General features: G+C 41.8%; 1 protein-coding gene across 1 annotated transcript in view; it reads left to right on the forward strand.

Annotated features, from left to right (window-relative positions):
- The window catches only part of LOC123972915 (macrophage mannose receptor 1-like), a 44,719-nt gene extending 22,801 nt beyond the window's left edge, over nucleotides 1-21,918 (forward strand). The window contains exons 22-33 of the mRNA XM_046052675.1: nucleotides 2,977-3,104; nucleotides 3,219-3,260; nucleotides 3,446-3,481; nucleotides 3,721-3,765; nucleotides 6,546-6,648; nucleotides 11,485-11,708; nucleotides 12,001-12,166; nucleotides 13,350-13,514; nucleotides 13,617-13,733; nucleotides 20,264-20,422; nucleotides 20,627-20,653; nucleotides 20,751-21,918. Coding sequence (XP_045908631.1) covers nucleotides 2,977-3,104; nucleotides 3,219-3,260; nucleotides 3,446-3,481; nucleotides 3,721-3,765; nucleotides 6,546-6,648; nucleotides 11,485-11,708; nucleotides 12,001-12,166; nucleotides 13,350-13,514; nucleotides 13,617-13,733; nucleotides 20,264-20,422; nucleotides 20,627-20,653; nucleotides 20,751-21,013 — 1,475 coding nt within the window. The 3' untranslated portion in view covers nucleotides 21,014-21,918. The remainder of the gene's footprint in view (nucleotides 1-2,976; nucleotides 3,105-3,218; nucleotides 3,261-3,445; nucleotides 3,482-3,720; nucleotides 3,766-6,545; nucleotides 6,649-11,484; nucleotides 11,709-12,000; nucleotides 12,167-13,349; nucleotides 13,515-13,616; nucleotides 13,734-20,263; nucleotides 20,423-20,626; nucleotides 20,654-20,750) is intronic.
- Nucleotides 21,919-25,472: the final 3,554 nt, after the last annotated feature.

Below are 25,472 nucleotides of genomic sequence, written 5' to 3' on the forward strand. Positions count from 1 at the left end.
GGGGCCCAACAGAATCTATTACTTTTAGTAAAAATTTTGTAGGTATTATATCAAGTGGGCTGGAGGACACTCTCATTTGTGATATTGTTTTTAAAAGCTCAGACAAGTCGATGGGATAAAACTGGTTAAAACTCTGTTGTTGCTGGTGAGGAACCTCTGAGTAAGAGGCCACGGGGGTAATAGAGGCTCTGATTGACACCACCTTATTGGTAAAATAAGATAAAAACAATTCACAGTCATCATTACTTCCAGCTGAGGCACAAGGAGGGGTTGGGTTTACCAGCTGATCCACAGAAACCTGGGATTGTGTTTATTCCAAGTGGGAAGCTTCCGGTCAGCAAACACAAAGAACACGGAAGTCCCTTAAACCTGCATTCTATCGAACGGCCAGCAGGGGGTGTGTCTTCTGGTTGCAAAAAGAAGTCCAGCTCAATTAGAAATAAAGGTAAATGTGCGGTATGTGCAGTGTGGGTGCGGGGCAGGGCTGTGCTCCGGTTTGTTCTGGGTTTGTGCCTGGAGTTCTCGGCCCTTGACGGGTGGGTGGGTTGTGGGTGGCATGCAGCTGAGCTAGTTGATTTTGCCTCGTTCCTGGTTTGGCTGGTGTTGCACGGCGGCCGGGGGGCGTGCTGGGCATGGGGGATGTCGGCTGGCGCCGGCGGCCTTATTTTTTTCCGGCGGTTGGGGGGATGGCGGACTTTTATTGGCGGGTGCACGGTGGCCTGAGCGGCGCGTTTGCTGCCGGGTTGGGACTTGCTGCTGGTGTTTCTCTCCGCTGGCTTTCGCTGTCGTGTTGTTCCGTTTGCTCTCTCTCGTTTGCCCGACCTCGCACGCGGGATTCGCGGGGCGCTGCTGGGCATTGGGTGTCGCCGTGCTCGCGCAGTGTGCACGTTGGGCTTGTCACTTGTGCGTTGGTGTTGATGATTGCGTGGCATTTGGGCATTTTGGTTGTTTGCTGCGCGGCGGTGGGGTGCTGGGTGGGGGGGGGAGCACTGGTCTATGTTGTGTGCGCGCCACGGTCGGTCCGGGCGCTGCTCCTCCGCGGGTTACGCTTTTTGCGTTCCGTCGGCATTACGTTGTCAACTGGCATTTGGGGTGGGGTATTCTGCGTTTGCATCGCGGTGCATCTGTGAGTCTTTGTTTTTTTTTGATTGATTTATTCTTTTTCTTTCTCCCACCCCTATTGGCTACTGGGGTTCTTGCCTGCCTGTTGCTGGGGTAGGTGTGGCACAGTCGTGGCGTCCCACTCTCACTAACAACTACATTCTTTAACAGGCTTATGCGCAAACACATGTACAGTCACATTCACCCACACGCACACAGACACACACAGACACAAACAAATTTAGGTTGTCCCTGGTAGAATTATTCCTGATGCTTTTCTTTCAGTTACTTATTTAAATTAATTATTATTCCAGCTCTCGTGGCTGTGCTGTGTTGCTTATTTAGTGTGTGACTGTTTCTTGTTTTCATTTTTCTCTTAGTTGTCTTACTATGTCAGCTGTTTATTGCTGCTGTTCGGCTTGTTGTCTTTTACTATTATTATTATTTTTATTGTTTGTTTTTGTTTGTGTTTGTTTGTTGTTGTTGTTTCTCTCCTCCCCAAGCCCCCCTCTCTCTGTTCTATTGCAGGTTTCGTTGCTTTCTGCAATTGTTGTTTCCCACAGCTTTTCCCTGTTGTCCCCACCTTCCATCCCCCTTCTCTTACAGGTGTTGTCCTTTCTCTGTGCTGTCTGTTTGTGCACCCCCATCCCCGTTTCTGCCCCCCTGTCCGGCCCGGTGACAAATCAATACATAATTAAATAAATAATAAAACAGACAAAGGAGTATTTTAATAGTCTCTTGTTAAAGTAAAATCTGTCTGGCACAATATGGTATCCAGGTCATTATACTCTATACCAGGCTGCTGGGCAGGACAGGTTTTAAAAAAAAAAAAAAAAAAAAAAAAAAGAAAAGAAATAATGGTAAAATGACCCTACATCTCACCTGATATATTACCTCAGTAAACACTTTCATAATGAGTTTATGGTCTCAATCACTAGTTTCATGTCTACTTCAACACAACATGATGTTCATTTAGTAAATTATGGTCCCATTTAGAGGAAAATAGACCATAACGTATGCTTCACGGCAGGATTATTGATGATTGACAAGTCATTACCATGGCTACCTGTCAATTTGGCTAGAGGCAACTCGTACCCTTGGCACTGTGTAAATTTAACCAGCAACGTTGACAAAGCGTTAGCTCCACCCTCTCGTCCAAATATGGTCATGTCCGGTGCTGCTGGTTGCAAAAAATCAACATGGCAGCACCCTATCGGTCAAACTCGAGGCTTTAAGGAGGCAGTCCACAAACCAATGTGTGACATCACGATGACTACGTTCACTTCTTATATACAGTCTATGGTTTAAGCACACTGTGTCTATTGTTTTGACTTAAATGAAGATCAGATCACATTTTATGACACATTTATGCAGAAATCCAGGTAATTTAAAAGGGTTCACATAGTGTGACTGTATTTAGGCTGAGGAACAAAAAAATGACATTTAGGAGGATCTATTGATATGACCAAAATGCAATATAATATCCATAACTATGTATTCAGTGGTGTATAAAGACCTTACATAATGAACCATTATGTTTCTATCTACATATACATCTCCAGTAGCCCGAACAGACAAACAGCTCTACAGAGCATTTTGTCACTACGTTGAATATGTACAAAGAATAAGAAGAAGAACAACAACAACAGCAAGTAACGTAGTAGTAAGTAGTAGTAGTAGTAGTCGAACGGTTTATTAAGAAGAAGAAAGCTTTGGCACAAGAGCCAACAAAGCATGTCTGCTCAAATGGGACCATCTGAGCATGTGAATGCATCGTGAGGCACTGGTTGCAATTTGCAACCTTCACTACTAGATGCCACTAAAACATACACACTGACTGAACCTTTAAATCATCAATATATGTTTTGTTTTTAGTGTTTTTGACAACTAAAATGGCTAAGGAACCTACCAAAGACCTGTGGATTGGTTTGCATACTATAAAAGGTGGCCGATTTTACTGGACTGATGGGCGACCAATGAGATACAACAATTGGGGATTTGAAGTAAGTGGACACTGTAATTTTTGTTGTATAATTTTAAGTATGTGAGTTATGTGTTGGTCTACAAAATACAACTATTTTTTTTTTGTATTTTAAAATGTGACTGTTTCTCTATAGTTGCAGAACCAACATGATCGAATCATTCACAGGCCTTTTATGGTAACATGCTTAAACTTTACTGTACTTGAGGCGTAACTGTGTCAACTTAGGGCCCAAATTACTGAGGCCTCAAGTACACACAAGCTTTATTCAGCATTGTGATCAATTATATGCATCTGTATTGTTTATAATACATCTTTGGCTATACTGCTTAAAATTTCTGACATCTGGATTTTCCATTGCAGCATGATTACGATTTCTTCACTTTTCATCGTTTGAAGGTAAAACCTTTTTGATAATTTGCTTGTGATGTGCAATACCACTTTACTTGTCTTGACTTGGAGCCAGAATACATTACACTTTTATGATAAGCTGGGGTTACACCTCTGGTACACGTTTGTTCAGAATTTCTGATGAATTATATGCAGCTGCAAAGTCTATCTTTATATATATATATATATATATATATATATATTATCTTTGTGTATTAAAACAAATTTCTGACACTTTTACATTGCAGATGATGCATCGTAGCGCAAGGCTTTCACAAGAGGAAGCTAATACGGTAGGTAATACGTTCTTGACACACTAATGTGAAATGCAAGGACGATAAGAGGGAAAAAACCTTTGCACCTACCATTTAAATGCGTTTTGTATCCAGATTGTATCTAGATTTTAACCTGATTACATTTACACATAGTTTTAATATGTGTCTCCAGTGTCCACATTGAGTAGGCTATATGAATTGCAGAATATGATAATAAAAATGTAATCAACTGTAAAACGTGGAATATAGTGGAATCTGCCAAAATGTGTCCCCAATTTATAAAAATATGGGTTGTCCCCTAGCATTATAACTGTTTTGTCAAAGCAATTAATTCAATTCAATTCAATTTTATTTATATAGCGCCAAATCACAACAACAGTTATCTCACAGCGCTTTTCATAAAAGAGCAGGTCTAGACCGTACTCTATGATGCTATTTACAGAAGCCCAACAGTTCCCACCAAGAGCAAGCACTAGGCGACAGAGGCAAGGAAAAACTTCCTTTTAAGAGGCAGAAACCTCGAGCAGAACCATGGCTCAGGGTGGGCAGCCATCTGCCTCGACCGGTTATTATTATTATTATTACAATTAAGCCAAATATACAGAAAAAAATATGCTCTGGGTTTCACGAAGTGCAGGGCTCAGCGGCTCCTCCACACACACACACAGTCATTTTGAGAGTCAGCACACTAGCAAGAGCTCATCACTTCAAACTTAGAAGTGAAAACACATCGGCAGACAGAAGACGCGAGTTCATTGAAGACTTGTGGCTTCAATGAGTTAGATATTTGTTAAAAAACTGAAAAAGAAAACTGAAAAAGCTACGTCAGGTCAAGCTTTGTAAACAAGGAGGAGCGCTGCCCACGTGAAAGTTGCTTCTGTCGGATCCACTTATTCCAATTACGCAGTGATAGCACATCACTGGCAAGACCGAAGCGGCCTACAAGAGGGAAGTGGCCAGCTTGGTGGCATGGTGCGAGGACAACAACCTCACCCTTAATAAAGACAAGACAAAGGAGATAATAGTGGACATGAGGAAGGAGAGGAGACGTCATCAGCCATTGTTCATCCAGGAGCTTGAGGTTGAGAGGGTGAGCAGCCTTAAATATCTGGGCGTCCACATCAACGTGGACCTCACTTGGACACTGAACACCACACGGCTGGTCATGAAGGCTCAACAGCTGCTGTACTTCTTGAGGAGACTGATGAAGTTTGGTATGTCACCTAAAGCTGATGATACACGGGGTACCTTTTTGAGCAATGTTGCTGGGAAATCTTGCTAGTGGCAAGTCCGGCTATGTTTTTAACAGATAGGGGCGGTGCGGGGTGGGTGGCGGAATGGTGGGGGAAGGGGATTATGGTAGTAATCTTTACTCATTATCATTGATGGCAACGTTGCCCTGCACGATTGCTCTAAAAGTTGCTCTGTGTATCATCAGCTTTAGATCCTCAGCAACCTCTACAGGTGCACTGCTGAGAGCATTCTGACCAGCTGCATTACCGTGTGGTATGGAAGCACTACTGTTATGGACCACAAGTCTCCAGATAGTGATGAAGACAGCTGAAAAGATCACCAGGACTCCACTAACCTCCCTGCAGAGCATTTACTATCACAGAGTCCACAGAAGGGCTTCCATTATCAAGGAAATTGAAGGTTAAACTTAAGTTCCAACTGGCATTCTTTGTGCTACCTTTCTTCATAATGTGTACTCCTTTCTGCTATTTTAGTTTATGGAGTTTAACTCAACTGTGTGACTTCATTCACAAACAGATACGTTCAGTTAACCGTTCCCCAAAAACATGAGCATGTTCAATGAACCTTAAGCATGTTTATGCCCAACACTGTATGGACACACTACCTGTCTGCACCGTCCGACTTTGCCCGCATAGTTGTTGTGTGTGGACTGACAACACAATTGCATTTACATGTTCAATGTGGTCACAATGTGTCCCTGGCCACCTCCGGAGGTGGTCTGGCCAAACAGATCACATCAGATCCACTTCAGTGCATCCTGGGTGCATTTACACCTCTACTTTTATGTGGTCAAGCACCATCAGATTGCAATCCGATCACCCAAAATGCATTTAAATGCCTGGTGTATTTGTCCCCTCCCCCGTTCCCATTTCTGCCCCCATGTCTGGCACAGTGACAAATTAATACATAATTAAATCAATAATAAAATAGACAAAGAAGTACATTAAAACTCTCTTGTTAAAGCAAAATCTGTCTGGCACAACATGGTATCCAGCTCCTCATACTGTATACCATGCAGCAGGGTGGGACAGGTTAAAAAATAAATACATAAATAAATGACATGTCTAAAGGGGGCTTAAGAGTCCAAATACAATATTATACTTTGTTACTATACTCTGTTATGTCATAATGTTCATTCATTTATTTATCCACTGTATTACTTAGTTGACATTATTTATGATGTATTGGTTATTACAAAGATATATATATGTTAATGGATAAATCAGGGAATTTGAAAATCTGAGACTGTGGGCCTTACATCAGACAAAGCTTAGGAAAATTAAACCCACCCCCTTAGTTTGCTTGCTCAGTATAGCTTAGTTCCTGGATGCCTATGGGATCATGATTATATTATTTGATCCCATAGACACTCAGCAATTGAGCCAAGATAGGCTGATATTGCTGTTTGACATGACTTCAGACTCCGCCAAATACATAAAAAGGTTTGTCCCAAGGAATGTTAGCATCTATCTGCAGAAAATGTATCATTAACCTGGATCTTACCATAGTTTTCCCTTTACCTCACCGTTGCTGTGTTTTACCAGAATCAGTGTGCTGCGATGACTACCAATTCCAAAATTGGTATTGGAAAATGGGAAAAAAAGTCCTGCAGTGACACCACTGGATACATCTGTCTTCGAAATGTTGGTGAGCATACCCTTTCTCTTGAATGCATTTCCTATGGCCTAGAATGATTTTCTATATTCCAATGTTTCTATATTGTTGTTATTATTATTATTATTATTATTATTATTATTATTATTATTATCATCATTACAGGGTACCCGCAGGGTCTTAAAAGTATTTTAAAAGTATTAAATTTCATTTACAAAGTATTACATTTTATTTACCAAGGACTTACATTTTTTCTTGTCCTTTTGCTGGATTAAATTAATGCCGTAACGTCATAAATAAATACTTTGTGTGTGTGTGAGACTTCATAATATACTCCGTTTGGTGTGACTGATGTTATACAGCAGTACAGGTAACATTCCTGTTCCTGCCAGTGTTTAGCTTTACGCTCTGGACTGTGGAGTGTTCGCGGTGCACGAGCTCTGGCCATCCAGCTCTAGCGCGTATCAGTTAGTTCAGGAAAGAAAACAAAACTTCTCTGACATGCTACTAACAAACTTATGCTAGTTCATTGCCTGAGAATGGGCAAGTGTCTGAAATGCAAAAAGCTAGAGATATGCTGAGTGCTGCATTATATTCTTTCTATTATATTCTTTTGTCACCTGAATCCCTTTATGTAAATAAAGACAATTCTACCATAAATTGGTGCAGAAAATGTCTCCAGAATGCAGGAAATTTTCTAGGGGACCCCCAGACCACCCATTTTTATATTTCAGCATTGAATATTTCATCAAGTAGTGTTAAAATGTCTTCTTGTCTTGTTCTCGTGAACCCAGTATTGTAAATCGTGCATGTGAGCCAAGTGTATCGTCACACCCCAAATCTGAACCCCTATGTCCCCACCACTTTTCAACACAAAGTGATGTTCTTGATTTATTTTATCTTATCAAAGTACAAACACACTCCAAAAAGCTATAGTGTGTTAAATATGAATGTATTATAATAAAATATTTTATTAAATTCACGTAACTTTGTAAATAATTTTCTAAGGCTTAAAATTCATATAGATTTTCCATTATACCGAAGTTAATGGTATTAAATTTCATCCTAGGTGGTATTAAAAAGGTCTAAAAAAGATTAACTTTGACAATCCTGGGGGTACCCTGTATTTTTTTTTTTACTTTTATTTTTACCTGATATTCTGTATTTTCCTAATTGACAGATGGTATAACCATCAGCCAAGCATCACCTATCTCATGCTTGAACTGTGTGCACTCTACGGTTGTTCTGGGTGCTTCCACTACACAGTAACAGCAGGCATATTGCATAAAGAGTGAAACATGCCTCCAGAAACTTCCACTGATCAAGCTGGCTAACTTCCAGTTTAGCCATTGGCTAACTTACATAGGATGAAAACATTTAATTGTGTGGCTCTTTTAAACATCCCAAATGTTAGTGGAAGAATGGTTCAAATTCTGATTGTGACAGGTGTCATTCCAAGGGAGTTGTGACTAGGGGTGTGTCGAGATCTCATGCCACAAGATTCTGCATATTAAAATGTGACGACATTTCTCATCATGTAGCGCAATAACATAATACACAGAAGAGTATAGGGCAGGTGAACTTGAGACTAGACTCATTAAATGATGGTGTTAGTCTGATAATATTACGACTTTTCTCGACATGTCAGAGAACACATGTGGGAGAGATTCTGAATGTGCAGAAAGCAGATATGGGGACTCGAGTTTGAGACTCGTACTCAAGTCGCACTTAAGTCACACACAACTTCAGACTTGACTTGAGACTCGTCCTCAAAAGACTTCAGACTTGACTCGGACTCGAGGTTCGGGACTCGTCGTTATTCCTCTCCCTGCATTAGTTATAACCTGCCTACGTAACCCATAATAAGTATGTATCTGCTGCGCACAGCCACACTTGGAAGAGGACAACAAACACCGGCCAAAATGTGTGACCTATCAGATTCTGTGACCCAAATGGCAAGTTAGCGCCAGAGGCTTTGTTGACGATGTGAAGCGATTGCAGTTTGATTGGGTTTAGGTACCAAAAGTAGGCTACTTGGTTGGGTTTAGGCACCAAAAGTACTTGGTTATGGTTAGGAAAACATCGTTGTTTGAGTGTAGTCATAGAATCTGATAGGTCACAGATTTTGGTGTTACACCGGCAGCTGCTGTGCCATTCACAGGCACGTGCACACATACGTGCTTAAGCACCTGCCCTTTTTGTTGAATTAATATTCCTGTTTGCGCACAGCTTTCTTGTCAAACAAATATATTTATTGAGTAAAAAAGTAAATAACAGGTCAGGAACTTTGTCACGTTCGGAAACTCTCTCTCTCCCTCTCACTCCGCGTCTCCCTGCAGCAGTGCAGCACACACACAGACAGGCAGGCAGTAGCACCTTCCAGTTGTGTTTTTCTTGGCTTGTGTGGAGGTGAGTGGTGATGAAGAAAAGACTAAACTACTAGTGACTCAAGTTTACTGCTAATTAGACAAAAGGCAAATATAAGTCTTGGTAAAATGCATGACTCATGAGCTGAGCTAATGTAATAAGTTAGCTAAAGTTTAGCCAAGGCAATATATCATGGCCATACAGGCTAATGTACTGTACTTTATGGAGACACTACAGGTGAATACAGTAAAATCTAATGTCTAATAAGTGCAAAAACGATCACCACATTGATATGCAAATTAAAAAGCATTAACTAATTACAATGCGTCAATTTCACTAAATTTGACATGGCACTGCAGGTGAATAGGTTAAACAAAATAACTACAGCATACCACAGAACTTTCCCAGTTAATAGATATATACTTAATTTATCCCGAGGGAAATTCAAGAAAATGTAATGACTTACATTAAGAGGCTTTTCCCTTAAAACAAACTCCATCTAAATGTGTATTTTGGAGTTTTCTTTCCATTAAAGTAAAAGATATGGAAGCATCAGTTATTGTGTGTGTGTGAGTGTGTGTGCATGTGGTAAGTGCAATAATAATAATAATTACCACTTACAGTGGTTATGAAGCTGTCATTAATTGCAGTGCACATTACAGGGTTATGCTCTGTAAGTGATTAATAGGTTACATTTACAGAATTTCTTACAACATTCATTATAACCATGAATGACTTAAGACTTCACTTGGATTCTAGTTGAAAGACTTGTGAGCAGCTCTGGCAGAAGGTTTTAACATGAACGGAAAACCTGCTGAAACAGGAGGTATTAAAGTCCAGGAGTTTATAACTGAATTAAAATGAATTCATTTATCATTGAGGTGAGAAGGTGCCACATGCACCTTTAAAGAGGTTACTTTCCCAAACAAAAGACACAAAAATGGAGGGAAGACCAAATCATTCCTGCATGTGTGTGTTGACTCAGCAGGGATTATATTAAATCAGAAAAGCTGATCTACAGGAAACATATCTGAGAGCAATACAGAATGCCTGAGAGCCTTGCTGCATTATATTAGAATTTTAGATTTTGAATTGTCAACTGCCACCTGAACTTTGTTTCCCTTTACATAAATAAAAACAATTCCACCATAAATGGGTGCAGAAAGATTCACCAGAATGCCAGAAATTAAGTGTTTAATGCTCAAAATGTTTATTTATTTCATTATTTAAGATTTCTTAAAAATAGTGTAACGCAAAAGAAAAATGGATCCACTGTTTCTTTTCCAATAATGTGGGAAGTAAATGCTTTAGATCTGTGATCAGCCCGGCATTCATAGCAACACAGTCTGCTAATCAAAATTGAAAGACTGTTGGATTTCATGATTGATGGATCAGAATTAAGTAGTACTAAACTAAAAGGAACAAATGTAATTTCATGTACGGTTTCTGACTGTGGCATGGAACTTGTGGGTGTGACTGAGTAAATCATGCAGCCGGAGTCAGACCTTCAGCTCAGGGTAGGGGGCAGGCTTCAAGCTGGGAGAGCGAGTACGGAGTTCAAACAAGCGCCAAAGTGGTTCGTTTTCTGACAGGGCTTTGTTAATACAGTAAATAACTTAATGCATTGCCACAAACAGTTATTATAAGAGTTGCTCAATGATGTGATTGACACTTGGTCTTCCCTCGTCTTGGCAGTACACACTAGCTAGTAGCAGATAGGAGGGGCGAGTCAGTGAACAAGTTAGTGGAGATGAGGTTTACTTTACTGACTCCCATGTCAGAAAAAAGGGTTGTATGTGTCAAATGATTGAGTCATGACTCACACATCACTAAAAGATGTATATGTCTATTCCATGTGAGTTGTTTGAGGACACACTGACTGTCATTTAATGCACTTATTTTGAAAAGACATTCACTTCACAGCTTCGGAGAAAGACTTGATTTTTACACAAGCCTCGATGGAGCTTCGACTAAATATTAATTAAACTTATTATTTTGGGTTTTTTCAATATTTAACAGCAGTCCTAAAGTAACTAATGATTTGTTGCGTGACTGTTGTGTATTGTTATCAAGACTCACCAATGATCAATGGGCGGCTGTGGCTCAGGAGATAGAGCGGGTTGCCGCATTGCGGGAAGGTCGGTGGTTCAATCCCCTCCAGGCTACATGTAGAAGTATCCTTGGGCAAGATACTGAACCCCGAACTCCCTCTGGCGGCTGTTCCGCCAGTATGAATGTGTATGAATGTTAGTTTCATTCAGTGAATGAATGTGGGTGAATGCAGATGTAGTGTAAAAGCGCTTTGAGTGGTCGAAAAGATTAGAAAGGCACTATACAAATACGGAGCATTTACATCAAAAGTATGATTTCAACAATAGACGTGTGTTTTCGGTTATACTGTTGAACTGGATGACTAATTCTTCTCAGAAAAGTGGAAAAGAATAGTAACTGTTAAGTATCAATAGAGCGCCTGAAATTTGTCAAATTTCTCTCCCTGAACAGACGCCTCTCTCCCAGACTCCCCTGAACCAACAACTACAGACTATGTCAAAATATTTAACGACTCTATCAAGTTTGTTACTAAACAAATGACCTGGCAGGAAGCAAAGAAGCACTGTGAGGGGGATGGTGCCAAACTGGCTAACCTGCGAAATGAGTGGACACGGGTCTATGTTGAGCTAATGGCGATAAAAGCTCCTCTGTGGATTGGAGTGAACAAAATGGAGGTACAGGGCAAACTCACTCAGCAAACACGACTAACCCTTGTTTGTAACTTGAAACATTTGCTGACTCCTGTAAATCCATGACATGTAGTATAACATCCTGATTAACAATAACGTACTTGTGTAGATCAATTAGATCCGCAAGAGCTAAAAATTACAAAAGAAAACATGTAACTTTTCAACAATGTGGGAGACTAGCTAATTGTTAGACTTTTTTGTTCAGTTCATAATAGAAATAATGACAATATTTTAAATTAATGATGCTGAATGCAGTTTGATTAATTGTTGCTTTCAGACCTCCGGATATTTCAGATATATTGATGGCTGGCCTATCACCCAAAGCAACTGGGATGCTTTAGAACCAAGAATGAACCAACCCTGTGTGTTTGTGAATGCAGAGGGAAAATGGAAGACTGCTGACTGCAATCAGAACATGACCAGCGTTTGTATGAAGTCTACAGGTAGGGCTCACATACATTTTAAAAAGGGCTGGACGATTAATTGAACATTAATCGAAACCAAAATTCATAGCCTCTAACCAACGTAATTTTACCACGTCTGTTATTTTGGTTACGTGTGTTCATGTACTTTTGCCTTAAAAACATGATACCCATATGATGTCACATTATTCCTGCTCAGTCCTGCTCAGCTTCCAGACTGGAGTCTGAAGCACAGAGAGATGTTAGCTTGCGCTAACCGCCTTCACTTTCCAGCAATTGGAGCAACAACAGACAGACTTTAATTAACGGACACACTGTGACCTACACTGCACATTTACTGCCAGACTGACAACTTACTCGCACGTTTTCACCGCATTTACATTTACACAATTGATTTTTGACACTGAATAATCGTTAATTAATCGTAATTGAGGTAAAAAAGTTCAATTAATTGTGATTTAGATTTTAGGTCAAATTGTCCACACCTAATTTTAATATATTCATGTGCAGTGTTTCCCCTAGGAATTTTTTAAGGGGGGGTGGTGGGCCCCCCGTAACTACTAGTGTCGCAGAGTGGATGAGTTACGCATACATGGTGTCAGTCGTCATAAACCGGCACACAAACTGTAGCCTACAGTCGATCCATTTATGAATTCCACAATTCTATCCGCTTAATTCAGGGGGCGGAGCGGGGGTCGTTTTGGGGGAAAGGCCACCCCCCTAAAACAATGGTAGGGGAAACACTGATACATAACTCGTCCTAAATGTTTTCCTGCCTTTACCTGTTTGAAATACGGTTACAATTGTTACTGTAGTTTTTTGTTTTAGATGTGCCGTTTTCTTGTACTACAGTATTGTCAAATAGGTACTAATTCAGTGCATTTTATTTGAAAACATGGACCACGGTTGCCCCGGCCTTTCTGTGTGGAGTTTGCATGTTCTCCCTGTGTCTGCGTGGTTTCTCTCTGGGTGCTCCCTAGATTAACTGGTGACTCTAAATTGCCCTTAGGTGTGAATGTGAGTGTGTCTATGTGTGGCCCTGCGATGGACTGGCGACCTGTCCAGGGTGTACCCCCTCCTTTCGCCCGATGTCAGCTGGGATTGGCTCCAGCCCCCACGACCCTGTACGCAGGATAAACGGGCAATGGATGGATGGACTACACAGTATATTCGTTGATCCCATTCCCATTTCTCACATCCACAGATGTGCCACCAACAGTGCCAAGTGATTTCCCTGGAACTTGCCCTGACGACCCAGATTCACCCAGATGGCAGCGTAACAGCTGGTTACCATTTAAGGGTCATTGTTACCTCTTTCTCACAGAAAGGGTTGAGTGGCCAGATGCATCTGCTAACTGTGTCAGACATGGTAAGGATTTTGAATGGATGATCTGATACATATTCTTCATCACTAAGCTTTAATTAAGTACCTACTGTTCTCTATGTGTTTATTTCTTTGTTGTTTATGAAGGTGGAACTCTTGCCAGCATTGAAGATCCTTTTGAGCAAGCCTTCATTAAAAACAGTATCGACAGATACAAAGACATGCATGAATCTTTCTGGATTGGCTTGTATAAAACTCACAAAGGTAAAGTAACATTGTCTACTCTTTCATGAAAACAAACATTGAGCTACACGACACAAGGAAAATGATCTTTGTAAAACAGAAGCTCTGAAACAAAGAGGTCACAAACTTAGCTTAATTATTTATTCCTGCTGAATAAAGACCTGACACAGGCAGAGAAAATACATTTGATCACAACAAAAGAAGAAATTGAAGAGAGACTGAAAGCTGCAGTCTGTAATAATTGAACATCCAATGCAAAACCTTCCGCATCTCTCTCTGCTGCTCGTATCACTCAACTAAGCCCCACCCACCAAACCCACAAGAAGGAGTTGGTTGCCCTGTGAAACCACATCCCGCGTAGGGAAAACTCTTCATGGCGAGAGTTTCGCCAAGACCCCAATCCCTCTCGCTTCAACTAGTCTTTTAAACGACGCAATGCATCTCAGGCTTCAGCCCCAGGCTTCAGAAGCAGCTGCCACAACATCTAACAGCAGGATAAGAGGCTGTTCCCCTAAAAAGTTATTCCCCACTGTTTGTCATCATGCCTCTTTGCCAGTTGTTGACACAAGCGCCATGGCATAGAACATAATGAGCCTGAAGCTCTGTGTGGAGTCAGGACGTGATCACACACGTGTTTTGTACTATACACTCTTGTTTGTCAGCCACTGTGTTTGCAAATCTTCTGAAGCAGTGCACAACATGTACACCAGCAGTGATTGACATTGCTGTAGCATACCTACTTACTGTTAATAAAGTTATGAATAATAATATTCAGAAATATTATTATTATTATATATGATCGTAACTAAGTTAAATTTGGCTAAAGGATTAAAAGCTAGAGGACATCAACTTGGCCACAGAATGCAGGATTTTGGTTTTGCCTTACTGCGTGTTGTTTATCCCACCGTCTGGATGACAAAGGCTCACTGTCGGCTCATTCGTTGTGTTCAGGGCCTCCATGGCTTGGCACGCCACACAGCCTCTCGAGTGGGTTTTGAGCCGATGGGGTTCTCCCGGAGTACTTTGACTGGCTGGTGGTTGCAGAAAAACTCTCGCAGTGCTAGGGCGTTGGCCTGGCTTTGTTCGCTGGTTGATGTCCTCGGTGTTACAGCTGGCATGACTAACCCACGTGGCTGAGTCCAAACTTCGGTGGGAGTAGCGAAAGTTAATTTGACTGAAGTAAGGTTTGCATTCAAAGTTGCGTGACTTAAACGGTCTGATAACTTTAACAAGCAAAACAAAAGAAAAGTAAATTCACCGAACTCTTGGTTGCTGGCGTTGCTCGGAGTAGAGAGCAGGGCATAAGAGAGAAGAGAGAGTGCTCAAGGCGCTGTGTTTTTGTTGCCTGGGATGTATCTCCAGGGGGGGAGGGCTTGGTCCCTCTGAGGTTTCTGTGTCTTAACTTTTTAATATGACTTTAAGCCTATTAGCCCATGTTTTAATCTTTAATTAAAATATTTGAGAAAGTTTTAAGAACGTTGCATCAGATTACTAACAATAAAACCGACAGTAATATAAATTAAGCACAAGGAGAGGCAGAGGAACAATGGCATGTAATACTTCTTTTTGTACTCTGTGGGGACCCTGGTTCCATGAGAGGACCTGGAAATCACTGACTATTTAATTTATAGTTAACTCAATCCTTGGCCCAGGAGCTGGGAAAATTAGTTATTTAACACATGATAATATTTCTGTACCATATCATTTCTAAGAAAGTATATAAAAAGGGTTGGAACAAAGCATTAGTTAAATATAAATTAAACACAGGAATGTAACTGAGCATTGATGTAGATTAAGAGCACTGCAAATTAACTTGTTCATGGTTTCTTCTTTTCAACATATTTCTAACAAGAACAACATGGTAATAAACTACTCAAAATTGAAGTGAGGAGAACTATTAGATAACTGTTAAAGATTATTTAGCTAAACAGAGTAATGAGGCAAGTATATAAGGAGACAACATTTGGGACTGTCATTTCTCTGGTATCGGTTTCACATTGGCCTGAAAAGGGAGAGGGCATGTTAAGAGTCCGTCTCGGGTTACGTACCCCTTGTTCCCCTTGAACGCCTCTGGGCGTGGCAGGGCTGAAATCATGAATGAAACTACTCCAATCCTATTGGCGTTGCTAGAACGGTAGCGCGTGACGGTGTAACTCCGCCTGCCCCCCAGCGTGCAGTAACCCGTAGGCACGACTAAGAGGAGAGTGCATGGGTGCCGGGTGCAGAAGGAAGGTCCAGACTGTAAAACCGGATGAAAGTGTGAGGAGTGGCCCAGCCAGCTGCCTCACACATATCCTGGAGCGAAGCCCCTACGAGGAGGGCCCTAGAGGCTGCCATGCCTTGAGTAGAGTGCGCCCTTATGGCCAAAGGTGAAGGTAACCCGCGCACCTGATAGGCCAGGGAAATAGTCTGAACGATCTAGTTGGTGATCGTGTGTTTAGAAGCGGGGAGCCCAGCCTTGGGGGACCCGAAACACACCAGCAAATGGTCTGCTTTCCTCCACCGGGAGGACCTCAGAGTGTAAATACTCAGTGCTCTGACAGGGCAGAGCAGATGAAGTCTCCCATCCTCCGCCGTCAAATGAGGTTGGGATGAAACGCCTGCAGCACCGTAGACCCTGCCAACCTGGACGGAACCTTAGGGACATAGCCCGGACAGGGGTGCAGGATGGCTCTGACCCTCCCCGGGGCAAACTCCAGGCATTGAGGAGAAACCGAAAGTGCCTGGAGATCACCCACCCTGATAGTGAGGAGAAAGGCCAGGGGTCAGGTGCTTGGTCTCAGCCGACTCCAGGGGTTCGAAGGGGTCTCAGCCAGCGCTTCGAGAACAACCGCCAGGTCCCAAGTGGGAACCCTGGAACGAGTCACGGGTCTCATCCTCCGGGCTCCACGGAGGAAGCGCACGACCAGTGTAAACCTCCCCAGAGGCCCATCCCTCAGGGGGCGTGGAACGCTGCCATGGCAGCCACGGCAGCCACATACACCTTGAGTGTGGATGGGGAAAGGCCATCAGAGAAACGGTCCTGGAGGAACTCCAGTACCATAGTCACCGGGCAGGTAACTGGGTCCACCGCCTGTTCTCTACACCAGGTGGCAAACACATTCCACTTCAGGCCGTACGTCCTTCTCGTGGATGGGGCTCTGGAGCTGAGCAGCGTCTCGACTGTTCCCGCCGTCAGGCCCGCCTCGGCCACGTCTGCACCATGGCATCCAACCCTAGCGGGGCTGGGGGCGAGAGGGAGAACCACAGGGGACAGTGCGTAGTCTCTCGAGACGCAAACAAGTACACGTCTATGGGGCCGAACCTTTCTCATAATAACTCCACCAGTTATTACACACACAGTTACAAAATCACTTCCACTTAACACCACCGTTGGGGCGGCTGTGGCTCAGGAGGTAGAGCGGGTTGGCCGTTAATCGGAAGGTCGGCGGTTCAATCCCTGGCCCCCCTGGTTGCATGTTGAAGTGTCCTTGGGCAAGATACTGAACCCCGCGGCTGGCGGCTCCGCCAGTGTATGAATGTTAGTTTCTGTTTGAGCACTTAGGCTCAGTGTATGAATGTGTATGACTGGTGAATGACTACGTGAATGACTGCAGATGTAGTGTAAAAGCACTTTGAGTGGTCGAAAAGACTAGAAAGGCGCTATACAAATACGGAGCATTTACATTTACCTGGGGGTGGAGTCTCCATTCCCCGGGCCTCGGCCCCTGTCTCGACAGCAGGTCTGCTCCCTGATTCTGGGTCCCAGGGACATATGTCGCTCTGAGGGACAACAGACTAGCGGGGAAATTAGTTCTATGGCCCCTTTCTCCAGCAGAGAGCGAACTTCTTGTCCCAACACCTGGCTCTGCTCTGAGTGAACCGCAGTCCAGACCACCTCGTTGAATCTGGGGGTGCGGACCCGGAAATGCAGCCTGTAGCCCTCCATGACGGTGCGCAGGACCCACGGGGAAATGTTGGCAAGGCTCCACCAAGCGGTTTCTCAGGACTTCTTCCCCCGACCCCGGAGAGACTGAAGAACGGTCCTCAGATCCGTTGTCTCAGGGGGCTATCGTCACACAGGGCATGAGTGTCCCCAGCCATGATGTAGCGCGGGCATGGAAAGACACACTGCCTGAACTGCTCACCAGCCATCTCCTCTGCTTCTCCTTCCAGGTAACTTCTTGTGGTTGCTTTCTTCTGCGTAGTCTCAAACATGCCAGAGTGCCTGCTGAATAGAAAAAAGCTAATGTGTCCGGTGTGCCGGCGTGCTTATATACACCTCCAGTTACGCCGTCACGCGCTACCGTTCTAGCAACGCCAATAGGATCGGAGTAGTTTCATTCATGATTTCAGCCCTGCCACGCCCAGAAGCGTTCCCATAGTGTCGTCTTACGTGTGGGGTGGAGATTCATGAAAAAGGTCCTGGCAGCCTGGTTCAGGATGACGTTAGTATCTGGACATGGTTAATATTGTCAATTTGTCATGCAGAGACAAACAGTCATGCAGAGAGTCTGTTATCTCAACTTCACCGGAGGTGGTAGGTTTCCCATACAGCACTTGGAGTGGAGCAAACCTTTCACCCCTCCTTTGGGGTAGTTAAGGGCCTGGAGTCACCCCCCTCTTTCTCTCAGGGAGAAACAAAGAGAGAGATGCTGGATTCTTTCCTTTTGGCATAATATAATAATCACTACACTGCATTAGAGGCTCCTCCTGGCACTGATTGGTTGGTTTGACTCAGTTTGTGGTGGACTGCAAATGCTATTAGGAGCACTACGAGGATCAAACAATTTAATTAATAAATTTAACAAATTATCCGTCTCGTGCTACTTTCAGGATATAGTGTTAGTAGTTTTAGCAAGTAAACAAAAAGTTGATTTCTAAAATAATTCTCCACTGCTGCTTTTACATTTAAGTACCATGTCTAAAAACAACCACAAGTATTGCAGTTCATCACATAAACCCATAACGTTATGCATATAGGGCACACAAAATCTAAACCTTTATGAGAAATGTTGTTATGGCAAATATTTTCATATTCATAATGGTAAACTGCAGGGACGTACCTCTTGCTATACAAAACATCCATATATTACACTTCAGATAAGTTGGAAAGAGTAATACAATATTGTACACAAGTAAAAGTACTGTTACTTTAAAAGACATTTTACTATTTTATTAAAGTATGTGTAATATGTACCTACATAAAAGTAAAGTGTAGGTAATTATGTTTAAATGAGTTAGCAGTATGGAAAAATTATAATATATGATACTACTGTTACATGTTACTGTTAAATATCATCTTTAGGCTACAAAATAAATTGCATTAAATGTCAACTTACATGCTAGTGGAACAACATAGCAACATGAGCACTGATGTCCAAACGAACAATAAATAACTTTTCTATATATGGCACTTTGCAGCCTGTGAATACAACTGATTATCAATTATATACAACCACCTTCCTGAGTAGCCTTACTAAAATTAAGCAGACAAGAAGACAAAACTGAGACAAACACAGAATAAACAACTGACAGTAAAATATACAACCTTTTTAGTATATATTATATATATATTAGTATTATAAGCCGCATAAATTAAATAGACTGACACTAGTTGAATCGACAGTAGAATAAAACATCACCACGGAAGGAAACATGGCACTGGAGACAAAATAAAAACTCCACAGCAGCTACAGCTACAAACACGCTTAACGCAAAGGAGAGACTGCACAGTTTTTGCACAATGTGTAGCACACACACAACGCTATGTTGATGCAGTGGTTTTGACAATCTCATCAGAAAAGTGAGTTCAGTGAGTTTGGCGTTGTCTTCACCTGTCTGAATGGCATTCTGCAAGTCTTTCAAAGCATAATATAACCAGTCCACTGAGATTCTCAAAACATTTTGAGCTGACAGGGGCTCTGCAGTCACATCAGGGATTTTGTCAAAAACTTTAGAAAGGCCTCACTGAAGGAAAGGTTCCTCTGTGAGCACAGAAGTCACCTGGAGGATCCACCGTTAGGATATTAGATGTGGTGTATAATATATGTGCTTTTGACTCATAACAGTTTAAAATAGCACTGTAGCAGCAGGACAGAGGGTCAGTGACCTCTTAAGGGGAGAGTAGTGATTGGTGGTTATCTAGGGACTGAACCCTTCTATAGAATTTGACCTCTAACCCTTGTTTTGTTACCTCAGAATAGTACTGAACCCTTCTATGGTATCTAACATACACCTAAACACACCCTATATAAGCGATGTTTGATGTACAGAAAAGATTACAGTGGCCATGGTATAATTTTGTTACAGTAACAATAGACCACAACTACAACCACAAGTAGAATAGCGATGGGCCATCAATTCACCTCACACACAAACAAGTAACCCTGTCTTACACACACACTGCAAAGCACTATAGGAATTATGTATTGGAAAACTTCATTGTTGTAAAATCTAGTTTCCGTTTACAGTGAAAGAAAAGATATTGAATATTAAATTGAAGACGTGCTTCATCTGGTACAAAAGGAAACTCCAGAGAAAATAAATACTGAATTTGTTTTTGTATCCAGGCATGTGGATGTGGTTGGATAAAACCGCCATGGATTACACTAACTGGGGTGAAGGTCAATATTCTAGCAACAGTTATGGAGCAATTCAAATCGCAGATGGAAGATGGACGACATTTAGATCGCGGTATGACAGACCATATATTTGCAAAACCTCCAAAGGTGAGACCATTATACCTATTAGGAATGACTTGAAAGTTGTTTTTTTTATTATAACAGTAATAAGGAATGTGTAACACATACTGTTGAAACCCACAAATTTAATATATTTACATTTTAATTTAGAGTTTGTTTAATGTCAGTGAAACAATACAGAAATTATACACTTTTTGCAAAGTTTTTTGATCATGTTTGTTATCTTTCTAGTATTACATCCTGCACCACCAACAATTGGTAAGTTACATCTCTTTATCTTTTTTATTTGACTCATAATTATATTATATATTATGTATTTCTTCTGACTCATCAACTACATGTTGAATCTGTACAGTAAGTCCTGGGGTGCATCATCAAAGCCGTGGACGCATCATTTTGGCAGTTGCCCTGGTCATTGCTGCGATTGCCGTAGGCCTGGTCATCGTCTTTTTTCTCTTCAAGAAATCCGGCCGCCGCTTACCTATCCCTGAAAAGTTAACAACCTTTGACAACCCACTCTTCTTCAACAATGAGAGGTCTCAGCCTGATCTTGTCGACACCAGTAAACTGGTAGCAAATGCAGAGGAAGAGACCCCTGGCCCTGTTAAAACTGTGTGATATAACACCAACAGAATCTACTGATCCACAGTATAGGCAGAGGGTTGATGGCACTCATTTGCATGACTAAGAATTCAATTTTCTCTAAACTACTGCTGTATACCTGCTAGGATTGTGAAATGTTCACTAGACAAGGCAAAGAAATGTTTTCCTGCTGGATCATAGTAAAACAGACAGTAACCATTGCATGTTATCAACCTTAAAAGTATTTTAGATTACATTGTGTGTGGAAATCCTGGTGAAGATATGTCTTACAAGTTAGAACTTAAATAATTGTATTAAAAGACAGTATAAATAGCAATCCATGAATCTACACTGAATGTCATGTGACTTTTTACTAAACTTTACAGAGAAAGCTTAAACGGTTTATTTTTGGCTTTACTTAGCTTAGATTTCATGTTTTTTTTGTTTTCATTTTGTATATTGTTTACAATTTCAGTTAATCACTTCTCATACTCAAATATTGTACTTTTATATTTTTTACTTTAATCTGCTGGTGGCTGTTAATGTTATGGCAGAAAATTGTGTTCTGTTACATTTAATCTTTTATGTATGTTCTATTATTACTATTACTGTTATGTCTTAGATATATCCTAGATATATATTGTGTTTTTATCCTTAACCTTTCCTCTCCTATACTCCTTATGTTAGTCTGTCCACATTTACTAGGGTTTAGGTCAGAGCTGTGAGATTGTTTTGGTGTTTTCCCTCTCTTGTTGTTCCTCTCCTCTCCAGGAATGTACATTCCAGGCAGAGAGAGGATCTCTGTTCCCTAAAACATAGAATCCTAGACTGTCCAGACGCCCAAAGCTAGCATCATGAGCAAAGGACTCTGGACCAGCTGTATATGTGTTTAAGTACTTCTCTGTTTATTCTCTTCTGTTAAATAAATTCTTCAAAGACAACGTTTGGTTGTAACTCAAGGACTCAGGAATATAATTTCCATGACAGTTGTTACTGCTTAGTCTTTAAGGTTTTACAAAAAAATAAACACTGAACATTGATTCATCTTTTGAATTCATAATAAATTTTAAAAGAGGCAAGCAATGTTTACAGAGAACCAATAAAACAACCTGGAGAAACAGGAAATGGACAACGCTATTAGAGGAAGACATCTAAGATCTACCAAGATGCTGCTAGCAATGGCCGTGTTTATGTGGAGTCTCAGTTAAAACAATTCACTTTTCTTCTTGATGCTAGCTTGTGTTTAACAGATTAGGTCTGAGAATTTAAAACTGTGTCAATTGATCTCCTTGTCCCCTCTGGGAAAGCTGAACAAGTAGAACACATACAATATAATCACCATATAAAGTTATCATGGAGAGCATATTTTAGATTCATGTTTCTTCAATGGAAAAATACATTTTAAAATCCATCAGTCTGACATGTTTCTTATGTGGCATCAACAAACAAAAATTATGAATAATACAGCATTATAAAAGTAGCCTGTACCGTTGTCGATATAAAATGAAGACCGATGCAGCAACTGTATCTCGCCTTGAATTGTTTTCAGAGACACATTTCAGTGAACTATTTTCATAATATAAGAGATGGCTTCCAAACAAGCTGCCATGCTGATCTGGTTTAAAATCTGGGAGCAGATGAGTGATAGTGTTCCTCCAGTCAGGTGCCAGGGGTGTTTGTGCGGTTATAGGAGGATAGCCTTTGTTGGTCAGTAGTAGAATGGCCATTGCTGAGATTGTTCGTGTTTCCGGAGGGTTGAAAATATAGATTGTATTTATCGTGACACTGCCTATAGTGGCATGCCCTATCAAGCGTCCAATGCTGGGAATCGGCACAACCCCTCATGTCCAAAAAACATCCCTGTGGAGACAGACCATCAGATATTATTGAACACTGAGAAAACCAAAACATTCACTGAAATGTATGACTAACTGGCAGGGAATCCCAGCCATTTAACCTCTGTGGGGTCATTGTAAATCAGAATCAGCTTTATTGCCAGGTATGTTTCCACATACAAGGAATTTGATTCTGGATTGTATATTGCTCACGATGTGCTTACTCATACAAAAATACAAAATCACAATAATAAAAATAAAATAAAATCAGACAGACTTCAGTGTAGACAACACAAATATACACACTATGAACAAAAACAATATACACATATTGACAAATAGTGCAGTGATCAGAGTGCAAAGAATGCAGGAGTATGTACATGTCAGAGGTGGATGTGATATACAGGTACATATACATGCATACATGTACACAGTGCGATGAAGCATAGTGCAAAGGATGCTAGAATAAATAAGTATATGTATTTTGTGCAGGAGTAATGACTTGAGGTAGGTGGATTTGGTATAAAGTATCTACAATATGACAATATAACAGTATGAACAGCACTGAAATAGAGAATGGTAAATAAATAATAAGTGGAAACCAGTAAACAGGTGGCTGATTAGAGGCAGAGTTAATGGGTTATTGCACAGGAATTGTTCCTGACACCGTGAGTGAGAAATCAGCTGTGATGGCTTGTGGGAAGAAACTGTTCCTAAGTCTGTTAGTTTTGGCATACAGTGCTCTTCGGGTGTCCGGGGTGAGATGGATCTGCAGCGATGTTTCCTGCCCGTTTCCTGACTCTGGAAATGTATAAGTCCTGAATGGAGGGCAGGTTGGCACCTATGATCTTTTCTGCAGTCCTGACTGTCTGTTGTAGTCTGCTCCTATCCTTTTTGGTGGCAGATCCAAACCAGACAGTGATGGAGGTGCAGAGAACAGACTGGATGATGGCTGTGTAGAACTGTATCAGCAGCTCCTTAGGCAGGTTGAGTTTCCTGAGCTGACGCAGGAAGTACGTCCTCTGCTGGGCCTTTTTGATAATGATGTCGGTGTTGGTCTCCCACTTCAGGTCCTGGGAAATAGTGGATCCCAGAAACCTGAAAGATTCTACAGCAGACACAGGGCTGTTGAGTATGGTGATGGGGGCAGAGTGGGGGGGGGGTTATTTACTTTGTGTTTACAAAAGGTTTAAAGAGTTTGTCTGTATGCTCCTTCAGTCCGCCCCCCACTAGGCTGCAGCACACTCCTTTATAACTTTTGGACCTGCAAAGACATGAGCATTAACAAATCACGCAAAAATATGTCAATATACAAATTTACTAACAAAATTAAATATAAACTATCAAATTGGCTCCTACAAGCGTGTTAAGCTCCAGGTTGTTCTGACCGCACCAGAGAGCCAGCTTATCAACCTCCCATCAGTAGGCTGACTCATCACCGTCACGGATGAGGCCGATGACCGTTGTGTCGTCAGCAAACTTCAGGAGTTTGACAGATGGGTCTCTTGAGGTGCAGCCGTTGGTGTAGAGGGAGAAGAGCAGTGGGGAGAGCACACACCCCTAGGGGGCACCAGTGCTAATAGACCAGGTCCTGGATGTGATGTTCCCCAGTCTCACCTGCTGACTCCTGTCATTCAGGAAGTTTGTGATCAACTGACAGGTGGAGGCTGGCACAGTGAGCTGGGTGAGTTTGGTGCTGAGGATGTCTGGGATGATGGTGCTGAACGCCGAGCTGAAGTACACAAACAGGATCATTGCATATGTCCCTGGAGAGTCCCGAGTCCCAAGTTGACTGCATCATCCACTGACCTGTTAGCCCTGTAGGCAAACTGCAGGGGTCAAGCAAGGGGCCTGTAATGTCCTTCAGGTCGTCAAAGGACTTCATGAGTACAGATGTCAGGGCGACAGGTCTGTAGTCATTTAGTCCAGAGATGCAGGGTTGATGATTGTGGAGCATTTGAAGCAGGAGGGAACTTCACACAGCTCCAGTGATTTGTTGAAGATCTGTGTGAAGATGGGGGCCAGCTGGTCTGCACAGATTTTCAGGCAGGATGGTGACACACCGTCGGGACCAGGAGCCTTCCTGATCTTCTGCCTTCGGAAGCTCACGTCCTCTTCACAGATCTTGAGTGCATGTGAGGCGTCAGAGAGGGGGGTTGGCAGTGTGTCAGAGGAGGAAGGTGACAAGATGAGATTAGCAAGCAAGTCCAGCTGCCCTTCATTTAAAACTTGCTTGGATAACTACGACCTGGATTGACTGAGAATCTCCACAGACATTCACAGAGGTTTATGTTCACTTCAAAAAGCACCAATGCATGTATACTTGGCATCATCTTCCCCAATGTCAACCCCCCACCCCCTTCCTTGTAATGTCCTATCTTTTTCATTGTAATGTATGTTTTTATGGTACTGTTTTGTTTCAGTTTAGTCTTGTCCTTTTTCTTAAAAAATTACAAATATATAAAATTATAAAAAGCACCAACGCAATACATGGCAGGCTTACACACTTTTAACTCAACCCCTTCTCATCTCAGGTGTCAATTACACATGCTTGACAAAGCGTAGTTATTTCACGAAAAACGTTGATTCTGCGTGTGTATGAAACACAGCAGTTTGCAATTGTGTTGCAACAGAAAGTCGGTCGACATGCATATATTTAC

Source organism: Micropterus dolomieu, linkage group LG06 (assembly GCF_021292245.1).
Source record: "Micropterus dolomieu isolate WLL.071019.BEF.003 ecotype Adirondacks linkage group LG06, ASM2129224v1, whole genome shotgun sequence".
NCBI lineage: Eukaryota > Metazoa > Chordata > Actinopteri > Centrarchiformes > Centrarchidae > Micropterus > Micropterus dolomieu.